Genomic DNA, 22,780 nt, shown 5'->3' on the forward strand with positions numbered 1-22,780 from the left:
GAAGCTGTTCCAATAAGGCGCCAAGATATTGTGCCATCGACTGCTCCAATTTGTCATGCTGTCTGTCATTTCTGTGGGGGAGGGAGAGAGAATCCTTTGTTTGCCTGCTAGCCATTCATAAAAGTGACACCACATAGTGGATTTGCACAAGTCTGTGAAAACGTTATCGGATGGACAAAATAACGTGGTGATTAATATTACTATTAGTGTTGCCATGACATTTTGAATCAGGCAAGTTTTAGGACACCTAAGGCAGACTGTAGTTCTTTTGGCGATGGAGAACTACATATACATATATATAAATAAATATATATATATATATAATCAGTGCTGCTCTATGTGCTGCTTCACCATCTTCCTGTTCAATTCACATCAAATTTCGAAGGGAAAAAAGATCCACTCTTTTAATGTTGATGTTGCTGATACAATGCTTTTTTTCCACCCCAAGCTCATAAACGTGCACAAAAAGAATGTTTTAAACTGCCCGAACAAGTCGCTCTACTAGTTCCTGTTGGTTTTTGCACCAAAATTACGTAGACATTGAGTGTCAAGTTTACATGCAAAAATAGCCAGACCATCACAGATTTTGTCTTCAAACTGGAAATGTAGTTCTCTCTCTCTCTCTCTCTGGGTTATAACTGGATCAGACAAAAAGTAGGTTTATCGCACTCAAAAACAAACAAACGAAACAAAAAGACAAAACAACAACAACAACAAAAACGAAGTCTGGCCCGTCATGCGCTGACTCACACTGGCACACCCTGTTATTTTCTGTGCGGTGCATATCCATCTCATTACGTTCTGAAACTGCTACACCTTCACGCGCTCATTTATTACAAAAAACGTTTTACATTTTTCTAAAACAAATGACTTCTTTTTGACATGGGGGAGGGGTGTGGGGGGGGGGTGGGGGCATCTTCCCATTAGCTTTGTTTCATAGACTTGAAAAATAAAATTACAAGGTCTAGACCTGACTTCATACCTCCTAGTCGAGTACCGACGTTGAAACATGACACGAGTTCGACATTCCCTTTTCATTCACAGTTTCATTCGCAGTCTCTCCAGTGGTTTAAAGCGTCTTGCCTTACCTGCCCTGTCCTGGCCATTACACAGCAGTCCCCACACCTTTTAAAGCCAGACTTCACGGCCCCGATCAAATGCCATCAACGGCCGCAAGTCCTGGTTTGGGGGCCGGGGCGTACTCGTATAGAGAATCACGTGCTGCCACACTCGCCCTTCAGAACTTGGGCTGACACAAATCAGAAGTTATGGTTTCAGGCAAAGACTTTTAGTGTTCATTTTTCAGTTTATTAGAGAGGTTATTTGAGACTTTTTTTTTTTTTTTGCTTGAGGCTAAATTAGTCATACTCAATCTGAACTTCTCTAGAATTGATTTTTGAAGCACAAGGGGAGCAAGTTCTGTCCTTTTTTCATTTTAAACCAACTGTGAAACATAGAATCATATCAGCCCATGTCATATTGTCTTATTGTTTGTTTTTGTTGTTGTTGTTGTTGTCGTTATATGTACCTGGGCTAATTTCCATTTTGACAAAGGGTAGTCAGTATTACATATGATGTAGCACTGCAGATGCTGATAATCTCCTCACTTCTCCTTTGTTGCCACCAGGGGGCAGTGGCTGACTGTCTCTGATGGGGAGTTTGGAAAGTGGATTTTGGGTCTGGTTCTGCCATTACATATTGATCAACTGAGACTGACTTGAATTGTTTTGTTTACATCCATTTCAGACTATCTGATATTTAGACTTAGTCTGCAGACACTATTAAAAAAAAAGGGATGTGATGGGGGGGAGTTTGAATAATTCTACGTAAGTGCAGTATACTTAACCTGTGAAAGAGTGTGTGTTTTTTTTTTTTGTTTTTTTTTTCCCCACGCGCATACGCACATCACGTTACACTAATTAGGCGTGTATGTCCGTGAGAAAACACACATGCTCCCCTTGGGGTTTTTTTTTTTTTTTTTTGTGGAAGGTTTATTGTGTGTTACCTATGTGAAAGAAGCAGTTCTGTTTTGCACAAAAGTTGACGCTCACTCGTGCACTTGTGTTGCAGTGCCATGTTGTAGCACACCTATTCTGCTTTTAATGATTTAGGTCAATAGAGGGGGAAAAAAAAGGGTCAAGACAGTGAGTTGTAAACTTACCCCGCTTGGTTGTTTTCCTTCAAATCTTCATCGGTCTTCCTTTTCCTCACAGATACATTCCTGGCATGGCAATCAAATCCCCAATTTGCAACCCCCCCCCCATGTCAGAAAACTCTGTAGTATCATCCTAGCATCCATCATTGTGTATCTGACATGCTAAGAACTTCTGCGTAAAGCACTCGCGGACGTATCGATCTTTTATAAATTCTCTCCTCACAAAAAAAAAAAAATGGAATTTTCCAAATACGTCGAAAAAATCCCCAAATTGTGGCCGTGTTTACGTGTGTGATGCTTTCGCTGATTTATGGTGGACCTAAAAGATGCTAGTTTGGAGTTCTCTGACATGAACTGGCTGTTTTTCTTACTATGCTCATCTGTCTCTCCCTCTTACTCACTGGCTCTTTTTTTCGAAGAGTTGACGGTGAGCTTTCAACCGCTGCAACCACAAAAATGTGAAGTTAAACCTGGAACAGATGTGGTCATCAAGCACACGAAGCTCTGAACTGTTTTTTTTTTCCCCCTTCTTCTTCTTCCCTGTGTATGTGTATAGTTAATCATATTATGAGAGATATCAGCCAAAGCATGTAATATGTTGCTTTAAGCCTTAAATGGCTATACACAAGACTTGACTGTACGATGTATACATTTCCACAGTGGCCTGTATTGGTAAACTAATAAAATATGATTTGTAGCCTGATTTCTCTGTACAGAAGTCATGATTATATAAATGATATATATTTAACAGAGAAGTGAGTTCTAAGTTGTCATGTGTATGCTTGAGGCTTATAAATTGCTGAGTGTGTGTATTGTATTATTCTTATGATTTTTTTTTTTTCCTTTGGGTTTATTTGTATTTTTTTTACTATTATTTTGATTGCATTAAAAAAAACAAACCCACAACTGTATAAAATGATGCATTAAACTCTTTGCGAGCAGAACCATAGAAACAAATGGTGATTATAGCATTCATTCTTTTGGTGTTTGTAATCTTCCACACACACAGAATTGAATAGAAAGGATCAATGATTTCAAATCTATTTTTACTCAAAAAGAAATCACTCCAGTTGAGATTTTTTTTGTTGTTGTTGTTGTTTTTGATTACAAAATTGACATACATTTTCAAAATGGAAAAATAGAGCTCTCTTTGACACATTATTTCAATACATGGCTTCAATCATTCAAATACAAAATAGTTCCCATAGTTAATCCCATCACCGTATAAACTAAGAGGGAAAAAAAAAGAAATCCAAAAAGACAAAAGAAGGTCAAACTTTCTTCATGAAAGAAACAGCAAAGTGGAGCAGCAAGTCGCATTGCTTTAAATTGACTTCATTATAATGACAGACCACTTTATCTTTGGAGTGAGAGTGAAGGGGTGGCTTTATAATTGGATCACTGGGCAGATGTACATTAGTTACTTCAGATTCCTCCCCAATAAAACACACACACACATATACACACACACAGATATTTCTAATTAGCTGAAAAGTAGCATTTAGAAACTGGGTGCAAATTGACTATCCTTTTTAAATGAACGAATCTCTCTCATAGTTTTCCCCTTTTATGTATACCCATAAAACTGAATCCTGTGAGAAGATTTAACCGAAGAAATCATAATTATACTTCACTACTATTTTGATTTAACTGAAATACCTTTCCTTCATATAGAGATAAGTAAAAATGAATTGAACATCCTGACTTAAAATTAAGTTTGAAATTTGATCATAGCACAACAAGAGCTGTTCAGCAAAAGCAGCCTTGGCCTTCATTTAATTGAAATGAATGGCTGTGCTGTTTCTTTCATTCATTCACGAAAATAGCATACCTGCCCTCCTCCCACTGCTAGCGGTCACACAAGCAAGGCACAGCAATACACTCTGATACAGTTACCTTGTATAATCAACAGACATCGCAGAGTTTGCATAGCTAACAAGAGGATATGTACTGAACATGACAGGATTCTGTAAACTTGACACTTTCTCTACAGTCTGTATATAACAGTCACAGTTACTGTGTTGACCAAAGCATGATAAATCCATAACAGAGTAAAAATAATAAATGGATGTATGACATCACAGCATTTTGTGCTAGTTAGCTTACATTCCAAACCTGATAAATTCCATTACAATCTTTGCTCACCTGGAGCATTGTTAAAGGGGGTGTACAGTGTTTTCAGAAAGAAACAGCTGTAAAAGGACAAATGCAGGAGGAATGACTTCCTAAGGAAAAATATGGACTTTAAAAAAGAAACAGTTAATACATTCCTACATTACAGTACATCTTTGAAAGGTGCGTTTATGTGCAAATCAACAAAAATAGTCCTCTTCCGTTTTTTTTTTTTTTGGTCAATATTAAAACGTAACTGCGAGTCTGATCCTAAGGCGGATTTTAACAAGCAAAAACGGAAAGGCGTGACACAATTAAGCAAAGGACTGCCTGCCGGTTTAGGTTTTTAGAGGGTCCATTTCATCGCTAACTAATGTTCCATGGACCACATCAATACTTTTAATTCAAATATCGCTAAGCTTCAAACATTCCCCTAGGGAAATCACTAGGCTTGTGATCTCACTCAGCAATATTGTGAAATGCATGAGCACATGTCTGTTTTGTCACAGAGTTGGTTGGGAGCTGCGTTATTTATTCCAGTGCTCATATTAACACGCTGTCGTAGCAAGAACTCAACACCCATCTGGCTCCTCGTGCAGCGTTAAAAAAGTCAATAAGCCCCCCCCCCCCCCCACACACACACACACACACTCACACACTCTTCCTTTCCTTTCCCATCCTTTCTCTTCTCCCTTGACTGATTCTCCGCTCAACCGAGTTCCTATTTTCCCCTGTTGTGAATATAATGGAACAACCGACCAAAGCTCGAGAAACCACTACGAATGAAAAGCCGGATTATTTTTGGACAAGACCTTATGCTGTCGTCATATTTGTTGTCGAAACCATCATCGTCGTTGTCATCAACACCATCATCATCTTATTCATTATCATCCTTTGCGGAGCCTTCCCTTTTAGCAATAAACCTCAGAAATAAGGACACGCACGGGCATTATAGCTTAATTGTCTTGTGTACAATCAGAGGCAGTTAGCTGGGCCTGCAGACAACCAAGGGAGATGGAGAGTGGGGGGTCTCGACAGGAAGAGGAGGGGCCAGCCGCAACCCCACAGCCTAAAGACTCAGTGTATGCACCTTACATCAGTCATGTAGTACTGCTACTCTCTGCATTTGCAGGACCAAGTTTTAAACTACGTTTATCAAAAGAAAACCTTGAAGAAGACACAAAATGCACTTGGTTTTAAGAGGTTATAGAATATAGCCTACTCAGTGGTGTGGTGCAGTCACTGAGTGAGTGGAATATGGTTAATTGCCGCTAATGACAAACACTGGCCTGTAATGGCACGTTGGCTCACACGGGTTGAGTTTTGTAATGTCAGTGCTGGCCTTGGGCTGCCTTGTACAGCTCTCTGAGCTAAAGGCCTTGACCACTGAAGGTTTCAATCGAAACCCATTACACTCCAGGGAGATCATTCAAGAGATGACAGTGGCTCGCCCACGGCTGAGCGATGAGCAAAGCATCCAGACTAATCATTAGCCTGCAGTATGGAGAAATGGAAGAGGAGCCTGTGACCTATTACTTTATTCCCTCTCACTGATCTAGATAGCACCATCACACACCCTGTTCCCCTCTCCTATTCTTCTTTCTCTTAAAGCTCACTGAAGAGGCTAAACAAAAATGTTTTTATCCAGTGACAAATGCTTTGCCCTTAAAACCGTGTAGCAGGCTGATACGTCATTGTTGGTAAAAAAGGAGAAGAAAGTGAGATGGGCGAAGAAAATTAGAATCAATCTAAGTCTTTTCCAGACCTTCAAACCTTCAAACTGTAGCACTTTCAAAGCAGCAAAATAAACTGTCCAGTATGTTGAAATTGTAGCATCAGTAATTACTCTGACATCAAACGTGCAAATAAATTAAGTATGACTCGACCCCTCCGTAATCCTTTCCCTTTCCAGAGTAATAAAAACAGCAAAAACAGAGATGAGCACTTCTGGGAAATATCTATCAGTTCCCTCTCTAGAGGCTCAGATTGGACTCAACAGTGATGAGCTACAGCTCTATCCAGTTATTAGACGAGCCAAACTGCCATGGATTTGTGCCTGAACCGGCCCATAGTCCACAAGCTCCCCATCCACGGTGATGGTCCCTTTGGGCGAGTAAGGCTCCAGACGCATCGCCCTCACTTTGACATACACCACGTAGGGGCAGTTTGTGGTCAAATGGGCACCTTTCTCCATAGCCAGAAAGAGACGCAGGAGAGCAGCACGTGAGATGCCTGCCTTTACATACATGAGGTGGATGATACCGTCCTCCGCTCTGGAAGCCGGAGCGGCCAGAAGATCCTCGGCGAGGTGCGACTGATACATGGCCAGCACCAGGACAAAGTCCTCATCTTGGACCACTGTCCAGTGCATGGGCACAGGCTGGTCAAGAGGAACCAGCAGATTGTCCTGGGGCCCAAGCTCGGGGGAGGACTCAGTCCGCTTGGTCTTGAGAGTGTTGTTGGAATTACACGAGTTCTGGAAGGTATGAGCCTCATTGTGAGGCGAGACGTTGGCCGGCGTCAGTGTTGTGAGGTGACCGTTAGGTGTTTTGGATGACAAGGGTTCCTCAGCTGGGAGATAAGCCAGTTTGCCACGATAGACGCGCAGCGACGCCAACCGCACTAGCGTGCCCACGGTGAAACGCGCAGCGCCCACGTGCCTATATTTCTCACTCTCGATGTCGACGTCGGCCACAAACCCCCATGCCAAAGACAGGAAGGAGAAGAGTCTCTGGTTGGAGGCCATGGAGACTGAGGTTAGGTCTAGGCGGGACACCAGTCCTTTACACAGTAGGAAGCCACAACTCAACAGCAGCTCCTCACTGGACACCGGCTGGGACCTGTCAAGAATGGACGACATGCAGTCAGCTGACAGCCCCAAAACAAAGACACCTACCAGCTGGAGGGGGCGGAGAGGTCACTCTGCCAGCCCCGTGTCAGTCAAGCTACCCCCAGCCCATCCCCCTGTCTGCTTTCAAGCCGATTACATGCAGTCTCCATGGAGCTCTGATTGAGACTGTCTGCATCAGCTGAGCAGTCTAAGATGCTATCAGTAATGCTCAGCTGCATTATGTAACGTTTATTAAGCACTTTGTTTATTTGTGTGGAGAAAACTGTCAATAATTAATAGCGCACACAATGGCTTTGTATGCAGCTCACATTGTGAAGTGTTATGTTTCCTCCACTGCTTTGTGAAGTATTTTGAAGATAGATACTTATAACTGCACTTACACTAGTAAATCATTTGAGGAAGGAGATGCCTAGATAGGAGTCTATGTTGAGGATCAGAGACTGGTATTTTATTACAAATATAGATTTATAATTGTTTAGGAAGCACCTGGGACCATATTCATGATGGTAGTGTTAGACATTCTTCTCCTACACCCTCCTACTGCAACACACTCCCCCATACACTATATCCCCTCCCACTCTGACACACTCTCCTACACAGAGAAAACAAACCAGTCTCTGGATCCTTCCTCTCTTTGTGCTGTTGTCTGGTTGCAGTGTGGCATAGTGCTGAGTCTCCATGCCAACCAAACACCCAGAACTGGCTTTGACTGCCTTGCAGTTTCTGTTCTAGAACACTTCAGCCAGCCTTGAACAAAGGGCACCTGCCAGGCATGAGTAATGGAAACACGATAGGGCCTCACCCAGAGTAGTGGTGTATGGAGGCTGCCAATGCATTCCCTGAGCCCCCTGGTAACACCCCCAGAGGAGTTTGGATGGCATCTTCCCAATCTTCTCTCTCCATCAAGCCGTTCACCACCTGAGGACATACAGAGGACAAGCTCCACACACCAGACTAATAGGCTGCCTATCAGTAGCTATTATAGCACAGTTTACCAGCAGGGATAAATGGGTTTGCTCTGTGTTTCCACATGTTCGGGGACTGTCTGAAATGCTTATATTTTCAACATTCAAGCTCGTGAGAATTTTATATTATAGTCCACAATATTTATAGATATGATGGATGCTAACTACCCTGATATATACGTATTACAAAATTCAAGTTATGTCATCATGTATGATTTACATTTTGTATACATCACATTAAGAGAATGACATTGCTGGGGAAACTTTCTTACTAGTGGCCTGAATTATGTATAATAATTGTGTGATTACTAGTTCATGTACTAATTACTCATTGCTACCTGAAGGATAACACTGAGATACTAAGAGTGGAAACGTCACCTCAAACAGCAGTCCATCACCTGACATGATTACCAGAGCGTCCCACTGTGACAGATCAAGCTCCCGAACCAGCTCTCTCGCATGGTTTTGACGTTCTGTAAAAATGACAAACATAGGAACAAAACATTAGAGCCATCTTTGTTAATCAAATTAAAACCAACTGACCAAAAATGTCGACTGTCATCACATTTTTTTTTTAACTTAATCCACTTATGTAATGTTATGAATCATTGTTATCTAATGCACGAGTACACAACAAATATGACTAGATGTCAGGGCATTTTCTGTCTGCTAATACATTGTCTTTTAGATTTGAGCATGGTTTGTTAAGCTTAACATCACAAAAACACACATACATATTAAAAAAAAAAAAAAAACGCCAGCAGGGGGCAGCACGTAGTTGGGTTGGTGCATATCCTATCAACAAAAGCCATTTTCCTCTTTTCTCCCATGTTCACTATTACACATTCTGTATTACAGCTTTTCCACGTACCACTAATTTTGAGAGCCCTTTCCTAAGTAAGCACCATCCAAGCTGAAAGTGAAGAGAGTGCACAACCCACTCAGAAAGTCCATTAACATCAATCCTTTCTTAAATATCCACCTGCATCTTAAGCCAAGTTCCCTGTAATAGCATCCGATAACATACTTGTCTCTCATTTGTCTTAAGTACTGAAACCCAGAAGTATCATGTCTCTGGTCTCTAGGAGCCTTGTTCTGTTTTGGTTTGTTATATCTGGTGGAATATTTGTTCACTTGCGAAGGCCATTGTTTTCTGCTAACCTACACACAACGGCTAGCAGCTCCCTTAAGTGCAGTCCCCAGGGGAGGCATTGCATTACCAGGCTTTATACTGGGCTCTGTGAAGCCAAGCAGAGAGTCAATTCCCCTTTATCAGTCTAGTCACATCACATTCTCTTATGCAGGGCCTGTAAACCACACGGACTCTTGAGAAACTAAAGCCGCAGGAACTAATCAGAGAACTGACCCAGTCAGGACTGAAAGATAAGGTAAGATAAGGTAGGATAAGACTTTACTGATCACTGAAGGGAATTTCTCCAGCAGCAAGTAACACACAAAAAATAAATAACAATACCAAAACAAGAAAAATAAAACTGCTATCGATGGATAATAAAACAGTTTACTAATAATTTACTACAATTACCATGTAATCCCAACTATGTCCCTCAACACTTTAAATATCAGTGATGTACAGCATAAAGTGCATATGAGATAAAGAGCAAGATGCAGAGATACACTGCATATGAAATGAAATATGCATAAGGTGCACAGAGCAGTGCGACAGTCTGATATTCTGAGGAGTATGTACGTGGATGAAAGTACACTGTGTATCCAATACAAAGTACAGTGAATAATATGTGTGAATGGTGAATGTTTAGCTGCAGATAAGTGCCAAGTGCAATTATGCATATGAGATATAAACCAATAGATTGTGCTTGTGATGCAAAAAAGAAACATGGTGCAAACTACCGCAAGTGTATTTTATAATATGATAGTTCATAGGGCGGCTGTAGACAGTTCCTGACAGTCATCCCGCTGATTGTGTCTCAGGGTCACTGGGGCAGGAGACATTGAAGAGGCGGATGGCAGGTGGCGTGAAGGAGCGTCTGAAATGCTCTGTGATGTGCCGTGGGTGGTTAAGCCGGGGTCTTAGGAGGTTCCTCTGGTCCAGCAGCAGCTCCCCCATTAAGAGGGTGGGAGTCATCATCCAAGATGGAACACAGCTTGTTCATCATCCTCTTTTCTTCCACAACTCCCTCCACAGAGTCAAGACTCTGCTGCACTTCAAAGCCTGCCTTCTTGACAAGCTCGTTCAGCCTCACTGCCTCCGCCTCTTTTTATTGCGCCCCCCCCCCCAATACACAACAGCAGAGAAGATCACGCTGGCCACAACGGACTGGTAAAACACGTGGAGCAGCTTTTTGCTCCACTGGATGATCTGAGTCTCCCAGGAAGAGGAGTCTAATTTGTCCTTTCCTGAAGAATACATCAGCGTGGTCCACCCAGTCCAGCCTACTGCTGATGTGGACCCTCAGGTACTTGTGCGCTATCTCCGCATCTCTTTATGGAGACAGGTGCTGGCGATGATGCCTTGCCCCGCTGGGTGTCCACCAGAAGCACCTTTGTTTTGCTGATATCGAGATGGAGATGTTTCTCCCGGCATCACTCAGTGAAGCTGTCCGCCACCATCCTGTGCTTCCCCTCCATCCCCTTTCCGCTATTTTAGAGTCATACAAGAACTTCTGGAGCTGGCGCGACTCCTAGCTGAATCTAACGTCATGGGGCGTGGATTGTGCAAAGGAATGGTGACAGTACAACTCCCTGGAGTGTTCCTGCGCCTCGTGGGAAGACATCAGAGAGGTGGTGTCTTAACCTGAACAACTATGGCCAGTTGCTTGGATAACTGGTGAACCAACATACCAGTGTACTCTCTACCTGTATGGCTGTGAGCTTTTCCCCCAAGTGGGTGGACTGGATTGTATTGTTCTTTCGGTTCGAGAGGACCTTGACGGCCTTAGCAATATTCTAAGGCTTGTTTTTCGGGAAACAGTGGACTTACCTAGTGGGTATTATTATGGCGCCTACATGAAACTTGGTGTAGTCCATTATGTAGATGGACAGCCCATCAATATCCTCATCATAGGTTCAGAAAACATGGTCTGGTCCTTATGTTTACACTTAAAGAGCCTCCACACAGTCCTGCGACCAGACCAGAACAGTCTTGGCTATGGCGCACTGTTGCTGGATAGCTGACATATATTTAGTCACTAGGTGTGCTAGATTGTGGTCTGAAGGGCACTTTTGTGGTTGATAGGCAGTGGAGGTGTAAGCATATCTGACATTTGCATATAGCAAGTCCAGAGTTTGTAACAAAAGTAACCTTTTTTATTCTTCAGAGAGAAAAAGCTTAGTTTGTTTACTTGGGGTTAAGGACTGGTTTATGAATGCTATGCTAGCTCAGAGGCTGAAGTTGCATATTGAGCTACGAACTATTTTTAAACTGCTTGTGAACAACGCTACTGTGGCTAAACGACCCAAATGCTCTCAAATGGTCGTAGTGCCAAACCCAACCTCAGCCTCAGGGCAATGTGACATTGAGACTCCACCAAGTGAATCCAATTCCCGATTCATTATGCCAGAGCCTCTCAAGCCATGACACTCTGCCCTGAGCAGGAGGTAAAATGGAGTTCAGGGTGAATGCTTTGCTTAGGGTGCTTCACAATGAGATCCAAATTGGACTCATTTTTCTCGAAAGGCCTGAGGCTTCATTTTCAGTGACACCTGAACCTGCGATACTCTTCCCTTCTCTCTTTGTGTTTCACCAATGAATAAACCTTCACACACCCACACATAACCTTGCACAATAGTCACAACACCTCCCCAAACTTAAATCTCCATTTTGTCAAAAGCTGAGACTGACACTGAATTGTACACTCTTATTGTTCAGCCAAACAGTGACATCTGATGCCTAAAGTCTCACAGGCAGCTTTATGATGTAGCATACCAGAGCGACAGCAGACAACTAGATTCCATTAATCTACATCATTTTTGAGGCTGACAGAAAAAAGTGCTCTCCTACAGTGTACAAAGACAACCCAACATACATTCATTTCCTGACATAAAACACAATTTACAACAATACGTTCTCAGCTTGAGAGAGTTTGACTGACATCAAATGAAAGTACGCTTTTCTCTAAGGTACTACATCTCAAGCTAATGGACTGAGAATAAAATGGCAAATATTTCACCCTAACTGAGAATTAACGGTGACAATATACTGAAAGAAAGTACGTTCTTCTGAGCTATTTCAGCATCAAAGAAGTAGGTTGAGGGTCAGTTTTAGTTCGCCCTGTCCTTTGGAGCACAAGTTGCTCTCTCCTATATTGCTTGTTCAGCCTCTGGAGAGAAGGTTGGGATGCCTAGGGCCACTGGTGGGAATGGTCATTCTGTCACCCAAACACACCAAAGGTAAACTGAAAATAGAGAAGCTGCAGTCAATGTCAGCACCAATGTACTGAGCGAGTAATCATGAGGGGCTCGGTGTGAAAGCGGCTGAGGAAAGACAGCCTATGGTTCTTACAGGAGAACAGGGAAAACATTAGCACAGAGACACACGCAGATAGCAAAATGAAGTCCCTCATCGCTTCATTAAGCAATGCTGTCTACGCGCTAACATACGAAACATTACAGCAGCCATGATTACAGATGGAGGAGGAAAAACAAACGCCGAGCTGACTCAGTGAGCCCACGGCTATGGATTCTCCTCCTCTATGGCTTGAGGCGTACTCCGTCAACAGGGTCAAAGCAGCTAAAACACAAGCTGTCATTTCTCATTTGAGCCCAACTGTCAGTTCTCCATTAGCCACCATTTGGCAGAGTCTGACAATATCCTGAGTGTAAAACGCTGTTCTTTTCAGAGACAGAGAGGCTGCATTTCATGTCGGTCAACTCGATTTCAATTCCACTGCAGTTTCTAAGGCAGTGCAGATCCATTTGTGCTGTGTCAGATCAACCTTAGATACAGGTCTTAGATACTTGTCTTAATGGATCGTCAATTTATATTTAACGTAAACTGCTTAACATTACATTGAAACTGAAGGTATACAAAAAAAAGAGCATTGTTATATTTAAATATGATAGTTATCATATTGATTAATCAGATTGATTAATTAAATATGATTGTTCCTAGTTATGATTTTTGTCAAATTTTCAGTTCTCCATTGGCCTCCTGGATCTGCATTCAAACACAGCAGGGGTAGATCTCATCTCACTTGTATCATTAAAAAATGTTCTGCCCACAGATGGTAATTTTCTCCTGATGTGGAGCAGTAAACACTAAATTCAACCCAAGAACTCGAGCAGCGTTTACAACTGTTGCAAAGAATGTAACGCTACTGTTTACTTGGTTAATCAAGCACACAATCTCTGTTTATGTAATACTGACACCCACAGCTTGAAGGGTAATGTTTTCCAACACGACTCATTAATGTAAAAAAAACCAAAACATTGTGCTGGCACATTAACTGTAACATTCTTTATTTTGATGGGTACGAAAAAGATTTCAGAATAATATTCAAAATCACAGCTCCTGTCTCCCTGTGGCACATTAGCAACCATGAAAAGTACTGACTATACCTTTTTTTTTATTATTTAGAACAAACACACAGAATCCCCTCAAAGAATCATTGAGACATTTGGAAAAGTTCTGCCAAACTACTGAAAATGTAAGAGAACTCTACATTTTCCATTGTCAGCAATTTAGATGTGCAGTTTGTGCATTAAGAAGACTGTTTTTTGCCTCACTTTGAGCACTTAACTGATACCTTACACTGCAGTAATCTCAGGACAGGAGGACACACCACAGAGGTTGACCTGTCAGCATACTATGATTACAGGCACTCTCTGTGGTGGGATGTTCCAACTTTCTAATCAGTAACAAGTTAAGAATGAGCACTGCTTTGATTTTTAATCTGGTCAAACACCAACAACAAAGAACATCAATAATCACAGAGCATTCGTGCTATTTGGTGCCGTTAACAGTAGTCAAATAACATTGACCGGTCTTGTATGCTGTGGTCAATCTGGTTTGACTACAGTGGTGTTCACTTACCTGTGATAACCAGGGTGTATGGAACTCCGGCCTCGTGGAGCATACGCTGGATATGGTTGTTAAAGAGGGCAAGAGCCTGTCCCTTACCACTGTGGGGATTCAGAAGCAACAAAACACGACATGGCCGCCGCACCTCACCGTGTGCACCTGAGAGAGAGACGGAGGGAGAGAGAGAGAGAGAGAATGTAACCTTTTTCTTCCAGCCATGATGTTACTGGTGCCATGTTTACTGCTCTAGCTTTAGTAAAAAACTAGACAACAGGGATTTCATTTAAAAAAAAAAAAAATACATGGCAATTTTGCATTGCAGCCCTAATTTGGGGAAAGTCCAAATAAACTATTAAAATATATGTCATGAAGCATTTGCCTTGTCAGTATCCAAACTAAAAATCCCTGGTATTTCCTGTGCAAGATTAAGAATGAACTGAAATACTTCAAATACAATTAGGTCACAGAGGCATGCTAAACTGGTTTGACAAACATTCCACTAATAGGGTGAGCTAATGAAAACTTTAATGGGAAGGTTTGGTTAGGCAGTCTAAACATCTCAGTGTTCTGCACTGACTGAAGTTTCTCCTGTTGAAATCTGACACCCAGGATTATTATTTTCAGGGTCCAGAGAAGTGACTGAGCAGTGAGGTTGAGATGTTTGCGGTCATCCAAAGGGTTTGAAAGGCCTCAGATGTCATAGAAACATTATTGTTATGACAAAAGTAAATATCTGCTCTTCTTGGCTTCTGTTTAGTTAGAGACTGGGGTTTTTGCTGGAGGATGTGAACTGAGACAGCCCAGACAGAACCTCTCAGAGGCCTTGTGTGTCATGATGCCGCCTAAATGAATAACAGCAGATGTGCCATGCCAAGACGGCTGGCACCGGACCTGAGCCTGCTGTGACCGGGCCCTGGGCTTACAGAGACCTGCTAGCCCCATTACAGCACACTGCCTACTTCACAGAGTTTACCTCATACTATCAGTCTCTCTCTCTCTCTTTATGAATACACACACACTCACTCACACACACACACACACACTGCACTGAGAAATTCAACAGATGGTAAACGAAAAGAGTAAATAAACACGAGACTGGTGAGACCTATCTGGAATTATACTCAAATCATTCACAGTAATCCAAACAATGAGCCTTTTGTGTCTAAGAGAGAGAGGAAAAAAAAAAAAACTATGGATGCATTTCCAGAATACTGTAACGGGTGACTCTGGATGGCGATGTTTGTGATTTTTTTTTTTTTTTTGACCTCCCCTGAATTCTACAAAGATCTATGTCCAAACACAATCAACTCTGAGCATGCTCAGTAGACAGACCTCTGTGGAGCTGTGAATGAATAGACTAGCATTCCCTTATAAGGTCATGGCCAACCCTTTCACCACATGCCCTCCCCCCCTTTTTTTATAACATGCTCTGCTAACATAGAGGATTTCACACACATACATATCACTCATCAACACTCACTTTGAGTTACACCCACACAATGATGCCAAGACCATTTACTGTAAAATGACCATGGGACACCACAGAGTTCAACATCGTGCAGTAACATTACATGCACAGTTGTTGACAACTGTTTACATATTACAGTATCTATCAAAAATACAAATAAGGACATTCACAGCCAATTAATGCTAAGCTCTCTTAACAGTAGAAAACAAGAAAGCTAAGCATAATTGTTGCTTACAGAGCTGCGTAAATGAAAAAGGCAGGCAAGCGACAATTAACCATATCATCAGCAGTCCACAAGCACGTGTCAGAGGTAAAGGAGGGTATGTAAGTAAATAAAAACGTCAGCACGTTTGAGAGAGGAGAAAGCAATAGCTAGACCATTTCTATGTCTCAGTCACAGCGCGGATCAACACAGCAGATTCTGTTGCCTCTTCTCACTGTCTGTTTGTGTTGGATTGTTAGCATGGCAGAAATGAGCATTTGTTTGGTGGTTTACTTACTACCCTGCATTATCCTACCCAGACCAGTACGGACTCGTTAGACGTGTGGACCGGATTGAAATAGTTAGTGGTGCTCCGCCACGAGTTAAGCAAAAAAAAAGGTTAATGAGATATACCATAGAGCTGATGACCATGTCAGTTCAAACTGGTGGATCTCAATATACATCAAATGTACCCCCCAAAAACCCCCAATTCAGAGCAGTTAGAAGCTTGGGAAAACTTAAGGTTTGGTTTTTTTTTTTTTGCATGGGACAAATCTTTTGGCTTTTTTTTTTTTTGTCTTGCTTTTCTCTGCATTCTCCAGAACCTTCGCTGAGGTCGATTTTGTTTTTTCCCTCTTTTTTTCCCATCATTTGCACTTATCCACAACACTATCTGTGACACCCTTCCTGTCCTCTCTCCGGTTGTTCCTCATGTATTACACGGCCCTGGCTGCCAACACACACCAGTTATTGGCTGGGGGTGTGTGAATCCTCTAACTAAAGCAAATGCAAAGGGGAGGGGTCAAAACAATCTAAAATCTTTAAGGAGAATAGTGTGCTAAGCTTCTGACATGTACAGTTTGGTCTGATATTGCTACCGAGAACTATGTTACTAGTCTCAGATAGTTAGGAACGAGCAAGGAGTGCTTCTGCATCTTCCTTAATTTCAGTTCTAATCGAATTGGCAAACGGATTCCAAAACCGGGAGCCTGAACAGTTGTCTTCCTCAGGCACGACCATGTCGCAATACCGGGTATAACTATATCATATATCATTCCAAGCTTGTCCTCTTGTTTTTGACATTTTTTTTTTAGTGCAATCTCAACATTGCCTTGGCTAAAGTTTGTCTGTCTCCCTGTGATTACCTGTGGAGTCAGTAATGTTTAAACTTAGACCAATAACAGGCACTCCTTTGTTTAAAGGCAAGCCTTTAAGTCTCCAGTAAAAACAAAAAAAGTCTATCAGTGAGGAACCTTTGAAATAGTTCTTACTGAACCAAACGTACAAATAATTCAGTCAACCATCTCCATTTTCTTTAGCCTTAGCCTGTTAACCATTTGTATTGTGGGATTATAAGTGTGAAAATGCATCTTATCGGTTTATCTGTGAGAGGTTTCACGTCATGTGACTACTGAAGGTAACCAAGCCTAATTGGTAATAGCTTAAGTAGCTTGTGTTTCCCAATAACAAACTATGTCATGCTTACTTAGCTTATGCATATTTCATGTCGCCATCAACAGATCCATCACTGTAAATCAGTGGCTTTCCCTAAGATGGTGCACCTGTCCATTAGGGAAGAGCATAAAATCACTGTGAAACAGTTTTTTTTTTCCCTCTGCTGTTGTCACATATTTGATTATGATTTGAATTGTGTGTTGTCTGATCTTCTATGCGTATGCAAAAATACTACTGTCTCAAAAATACTGTGATCGGATGATTTGGTTTTGTTAACGGATTCTTCGAACCGTCAGCTACTTGCTGAGGAGAAAATCCATGTAAATGTGTTAAAGCGTAAATGCTGTACATCCTTGACAGATATTGCCCCCGTGGTTCAGATATCTTGAAAAATTAACATTTGTTTCAAGTTAAGAATTTCATAACAAAAAAAAAAAAATATTATATCCTGTATTAAGAGCCAATTATTCAGGATTAAGTCGATAATGATGACATCAGTTCTTTTATTACACTGGAGGTAACCGCATCTTTATCTGCAGCAGGAGGGTTGGGCAGAGCTGTCAAAAATAAAAGGTAGTAAATATAAAACAAAGAGGCAGTTAGACGAAGAGACGGCAAGGAGGAGAGGAGAAGAGAGAAAGAGAAAGAGAAAGAGAAAGAGAGAGAGAGAGAGAGAGAGAGAGAGAGAGAGAGAAAGAGAAAGAGAAAGAGAGAGACAGAAAGGGAGAGAGAGAGAGAGAGAGAGAGAGAGAGAGAGAGAGAGAGGATAGGAAAACTAGGTCCTTGATTTACAGCATGTCTCTTGGGTTTTCCTGACAGCAGGGGGAGGGCAGGGCTGCATAGGGAGAAAAAAATCTATCTGAAAGGCCTTGAATGAATGTTTATTTCAAAGTGTATTTCGAGCTTTGTGAGTGAGAGTAACTTTAAACAGCGAGAATATTACTTCTCTAATCATCTTTCTGTTAAAATAAGGTGTACAGAGCTACCCATTGAAACAAGATCTGCCAAATTATAGGACATTAGCAGGGAAACATTATGCTGAAGAGAAAGTATATGATAAAAATAAAATCCCACAACCACATGTGGCTCAGATGTTTAGCTGTGTACAATGACGAAATTCAGGCTGAGAAACAAACGTCTTACTTCTGTCAGCCAAAGACAGTAAAACGTGGCTGAAAAACTGAATGGCTGATTCGTGGAATGAGCCTATACATACAAACAAAGAGATGTCCTGAAAATATTCTGCTTTCAAGTTTGGGTTTTTTTTTTTTGTCTTACATGACAGTTGTTAAAACAAAGACTATTTGACATTTTCAGTGGACTTGGGAAGTGTGTAGAACACAGCTGTCTAACTGAAGGACTTGAGGGACAACTGAGGCCAGAGGTCCTATGGGAGAGAGGGGCTGTGGGTGCCTCACACACACACATATGCAAATTCATACATATACACACTGACAGATACACACTAGACACACGGAAACCAAACCCACTGTAGGCTTTGAGAAAGTGTGTTACAAATTTTTATGCATATACTTTGAAACCATAATTGCAAACACACGCAGACATATATTTATGTACATATCCAGCTCTCGCAAAATGTGACACACACAGACACGCACGTACACACGCACACAGACTCAACCCCCCTGAGGTGACAGCCAATTACATGCACCCACAACAGACATGCGACTCCTCTCCTCATTTTGACTTCGCTTGACTTCATGTGGACGGCCCCTTACTTTTGCGAAACCACACACTTCCTCACGCTCTCCTTCCTGCTCAACACCTCGTCAACATTCTTTAACAGTCGTCTAGGACCGAGGGTTTAAGGACAAAAAGACGGCATCTCATCTTTCTTGGACTGAGAGGAAAACCTTCCCTACCATTTCCAGCTCTGCTTCGAGCTGAGACACTTGCTGTGCATCCGCTCATGAACCATGCAGCTCAAACGTAGTCATGTGGCCTCTTCTGGTCTCTGTTCCAGAACATACAAAACAGTGTTTCGTCTTTCTGTAGAGATACCAAACAGCCAGACCAAAAACCGCCAAAAAGTAAAAAAAAAAAAAAAAAATTACCACTTTCTGTTGACTTGCCTTTAGAAATCTGTTTCTGACCTGAATTTGACCCTTTGACTTGAAGACTTAGCTACCAGACACTGCACAACTGTGTATTAAACCATGATTGGGGATTTCATGTTTCCGAGCTGAGATGACAGAAACTTTTGAAGTTGTGGACTTATTTGGTCTTTAGTTTGTTCTAAACTTTTATCTGTGTGATAGTGATCTCAAATTCTTTTGCCACTCAGCATGAATGGCATTTGATAACCAGGCCCAACAAATTAAAATACTTTACAAGTGTAAAAGCTACTCTTGAGAACCATGTTTGTGAGTCATGCTCACTCCAGTTTTGTGGTAACATATTTATGATGCCATTGCTTAATTCATACCTGACAGGAAATGATTTGTTTTCTTTTTACTAAATGAAGAGCCTTTTTGGACAACTACATGATATGTACGCCATTGTTGTGTTCGTAATCAGTATTTTATGTGTAGTCATTGGTTGGGGCAGACTTTTACAAAATTACAGTACTCTAAGAGCAGAAAAACACAAATGCTCCAAAGTTATAACATGATTCTTTAAGAATACAAACTAAACTGCAGACAAAAAGATTTTTTTTAAAAACACCAAAAAAATGTGAGGTATTTTTACTGAAAAGACCATATTTTAAGCATTAAATGTTGCATTAACGGTCACTTTAAAGGACTGGGTGTTCCCAAAAGATTAAACTGAGACTATTTCAACAAATCCTTCAAACAAAACAGATAAAACAGCATTATGATATGGCAGAGTTGTGTGGAGGTAAAAAAAAAAAAAAAAGCTGAATGGTTTTATCTCGCGCAGCTTCACAAACTCATGAATGAATGCAGTACATGGTCAAAAATATCCTGTTTGCGGGTGACTCCCTATGCAACTCCTTTGATAGGTGCACAGCAAGAAATCCAGACACCTTCAAAGTCAGGCTACGTCTCGGCTGAACCGCCGTGTTTAGCGTCTGGCGCACTGACTGGTTCCTTTCACAAGCATTCCCAAAAAGATCTATTTCTTGGTCCCCTCCTTGTTACCATGGACACTGGTGACCTCATTTCCCTTTCCCTACACCTGTGACTAGCCACTTTGAGAGAGGTAGCTTGACACTCACAGAATGCTTCTTTTCTCCTGCGAGTTTTTAGCCTTTCGTGATAGTAACTCGCATCTCATCTGCTATCGCTCCTCTCTCTTAGAAAGGTAATTCCTTGAAATAAAAACCAGTCGGTTGGATAGCATACAGAGCTTAACAGAACAGACAAAAAGCAGCCCCAATTCAGGTCTCCAAAACTAAATACAGTTTTGCGTACCCTCAGCTCCCTCTAGTAAACTCTAATTGGCCATCTTTTAATTTCAAGACAGGTTAAGTAATACCCATAGGACTGAAACATATAAGAACAAAATGCGTATTTCTGTTCCACTGAGAAATGCAGAAAGTTTCAAAATTTATGACAACTTTACTATTCACAGAGCTAGAAAGCTTGTGGACAGGGCGTTTTCTGGTATGCAGGCAAGTGACGGTGGCAGAATGCTGACCATTCCAATGGGATGGTCAGCGCACGAACCCTGAGGCCTTGAGTTAACCTCTTGTTGGTGATCCCAGCTCTTTATACAATGCAAACACACTTTAGCACTTTATACAACTCAAACACACTTCCCTGGGAATTCATAATGTCTTTCTCTGGGCATTCAAAATGTCTTTTTTTTTTTTTACAAAGGTCTTAAGATAGTACTCATTGCTTTAGACTTAGCAATACATACTTGGTCTACATCTAAGGTTACACAGTTGTTAATGATTAGAATGAAAATCAGCAATAACTACAATAACTATTGTCCCAGTGACAATAATTGTGCTATACCTGTTCCTCATGGCTGTGATGTGTTTTTGGATCTAAAAAGCACTCAGTTGAGATGGTGTACTCAGTTGAAATGGTGCACGGTGAGAAACAGTAATCTAACACAAACCCTTACCTTTGACACACACAGTGTCACATGAGTAGACTAGTTCTACTGCCATGGTTATCTATAGACAGAAAAGAATACTGTCTGGCACAATGATACTATAGAGGTTGTTTTAAAGTCTGATAAACGCCAGAGCAAAACCACATAAAAGGTCTAAAGTGGACAGAGAACAGGCACGTTGTGAGTACTGTTCTCAAGACAGATCTCAACTATATTCCTATAGACCTGTATTCCTTAGATGTAACTTTAGGAAAAGTAAGAACAAGTCAACAGTTCTCCTGGAATCAAATGTTACAAAGCTCTGATTTTTGCAAAATGTATTTTCATGATCCTGGACCAAAAAGTATGCTACTGTAGAATTACGCAGAGAAGAAACTCAGGAAACAGTGAGATACTTCATATACAACCTTATTCATAGATTGTTAAAATTGAAACAAGCAACACGGAACGTTGCCACTTCTGCACTGTAACGTTGCCTAATCTAATCTAACCTAACATTGCCTAATCTACTTAACTTTAAGGATTTCTGAAGGGCTGTGTAAATGTTTCTAATGGTAATGATAAGCAAAAGCGATGGTAAATAATTCGCATTGGGATATTCTTACCACTTCTCTGTGTTCGGTGACGAGCCGAGCCCTCGTTGATAGCTCGAGCCCATCGTTGTGCCTCCTCTAGATTCAGGTGCGGGTCCTGGACCATCGCTACCCGAAAGCTCTGCTCGACTCTTTGGCGGGCTACCCCAGAACTCATCCAGCGTCTCTTGAAAGGGTAAAAGTAGGCAGAGAAATATGCTCCCGTATCTGTACTGTCATTTCCCTTGTACGCCCGACAACCGACACAGTCTCGTAAGTTCAGCACCACTTTGCTCCGTCCCGCAGGTGCCGACGTGATCTTTTGAATGGCGAGGTCTCGCTCTGTCAGACTCACCGCGTACCGGACCTTTCTGCTGCCAACGGACGCGAATTCCCCGTACATCAGAGCCTGACCCATCCCATTGCGAATGGACGGGTCTGGTTCCGCTTTCCTGCGATCCATCCTCTACTATAAGGGTGGACGGGTCACAATCCGCAGCACTAAGTGCGGAAGATCGAGCAACGTTCATTCACACGTTGGCTCAGAGAGCGCGAGGAACACACTGCGTCTGAACATCAGTTTGAACTGCAGTGAGCACTTCAGGGGTATCAGTTTCACACGTTAAGGGCGTGCCAGGGCACTCCCCAGTGTTGAGAAAGAGTAATTGCACTCATTGGAGGAGAGTCATACTCTCTCGCTCGTTTGCATATTCATTTATATATGCATAATAATTTTGTGTTAAGATTTAGGTTGAGTTAATTTGTTCATTACATAAAAAATTCTGAATATCCGTCATAAACATGCTTGAAGAACAGAGTATTAAAGGCCATGTCGTTGTATGGGGAGACTAAATTACACCCAATCTCTGGTGTGTCATTTTCAAGGAATGTAAACATTCTTCCCCCATCCAGGCAATATTCAGTGGAAGTAATCAAACAAAACAAACCTGTACTG

The 22,780-nt window shown here is 41.6% G+C and overlaps 1 protein-coding gene across 1 annotated transcript; it reads right to left on the reverse strand.

The window, feature by feature from the left end:
• Positions 1–6,281: 6,281 nt before the first annotated feature.
• LOC115818717 (sphingosine kinase 1-like) lies at positions 6,282–22,288 on the reverse strand. The gene is made up of 6 exons (XM_030782176.1): positions 21,859–22,288; positions 14,094–14,240; positions 8,462–8,556; positions 7,921–8,036; positions 6,783–7,107; positions 6,282–6,698 (listed from the first exon to the last, which is right to left on the reverse strand). The coding sequence occupies exons 1-6, from the start codon at positions 22,286–22,288 to the stop codon at positions 6,282–6,284; spliced, it is 1,530 nt and encodes a 509-aa protein (XP_030638036.1).
• Between the last annotated feature and the right edge of the window lie 492 nt (positions 22,289–22,780).

This window comes from Chanos chanos, chromosome 8, assembly GCF_902362185.1.
Source record: "Chanos chanos chromosome 8, fChaCha1.1, whole genome shotgun sequence".
Lineage (NCBI taxonomy): Eukaryota > Metazoa > Chordata > Actinopteri > Gonorynchiformes > Chanidae > Chanos > Chanos chanos.

What these genes read in the sequence shown, in the direction of transcription:
- LOC115818717 (XM_030782176.1), bottom strand. Translation starts at nt 22,288, where the DNA reads ATGGATCGCAGGAAAGCGGAACCAGACCCGTCCATTCGCAATGGGATG. An exon ending in GTGATGGACTGCTGTTTGAG is followed by an intron (nt 8,037 to 8,461) that starts GTGACGTTTCCA and finishes GTATGTCCTCAG; the next exon opens with GTGGTGAACGGCTTGATGGA. An exon ending in TCCATACACCACTACTCTGG is followed by an intron (nt 7,108 to 7,920) that starts GTGAGGCCCTAT and finishes CATTCTTGACAG; the next exon opens with GTCCCAGCCGGTGTCCAGTG.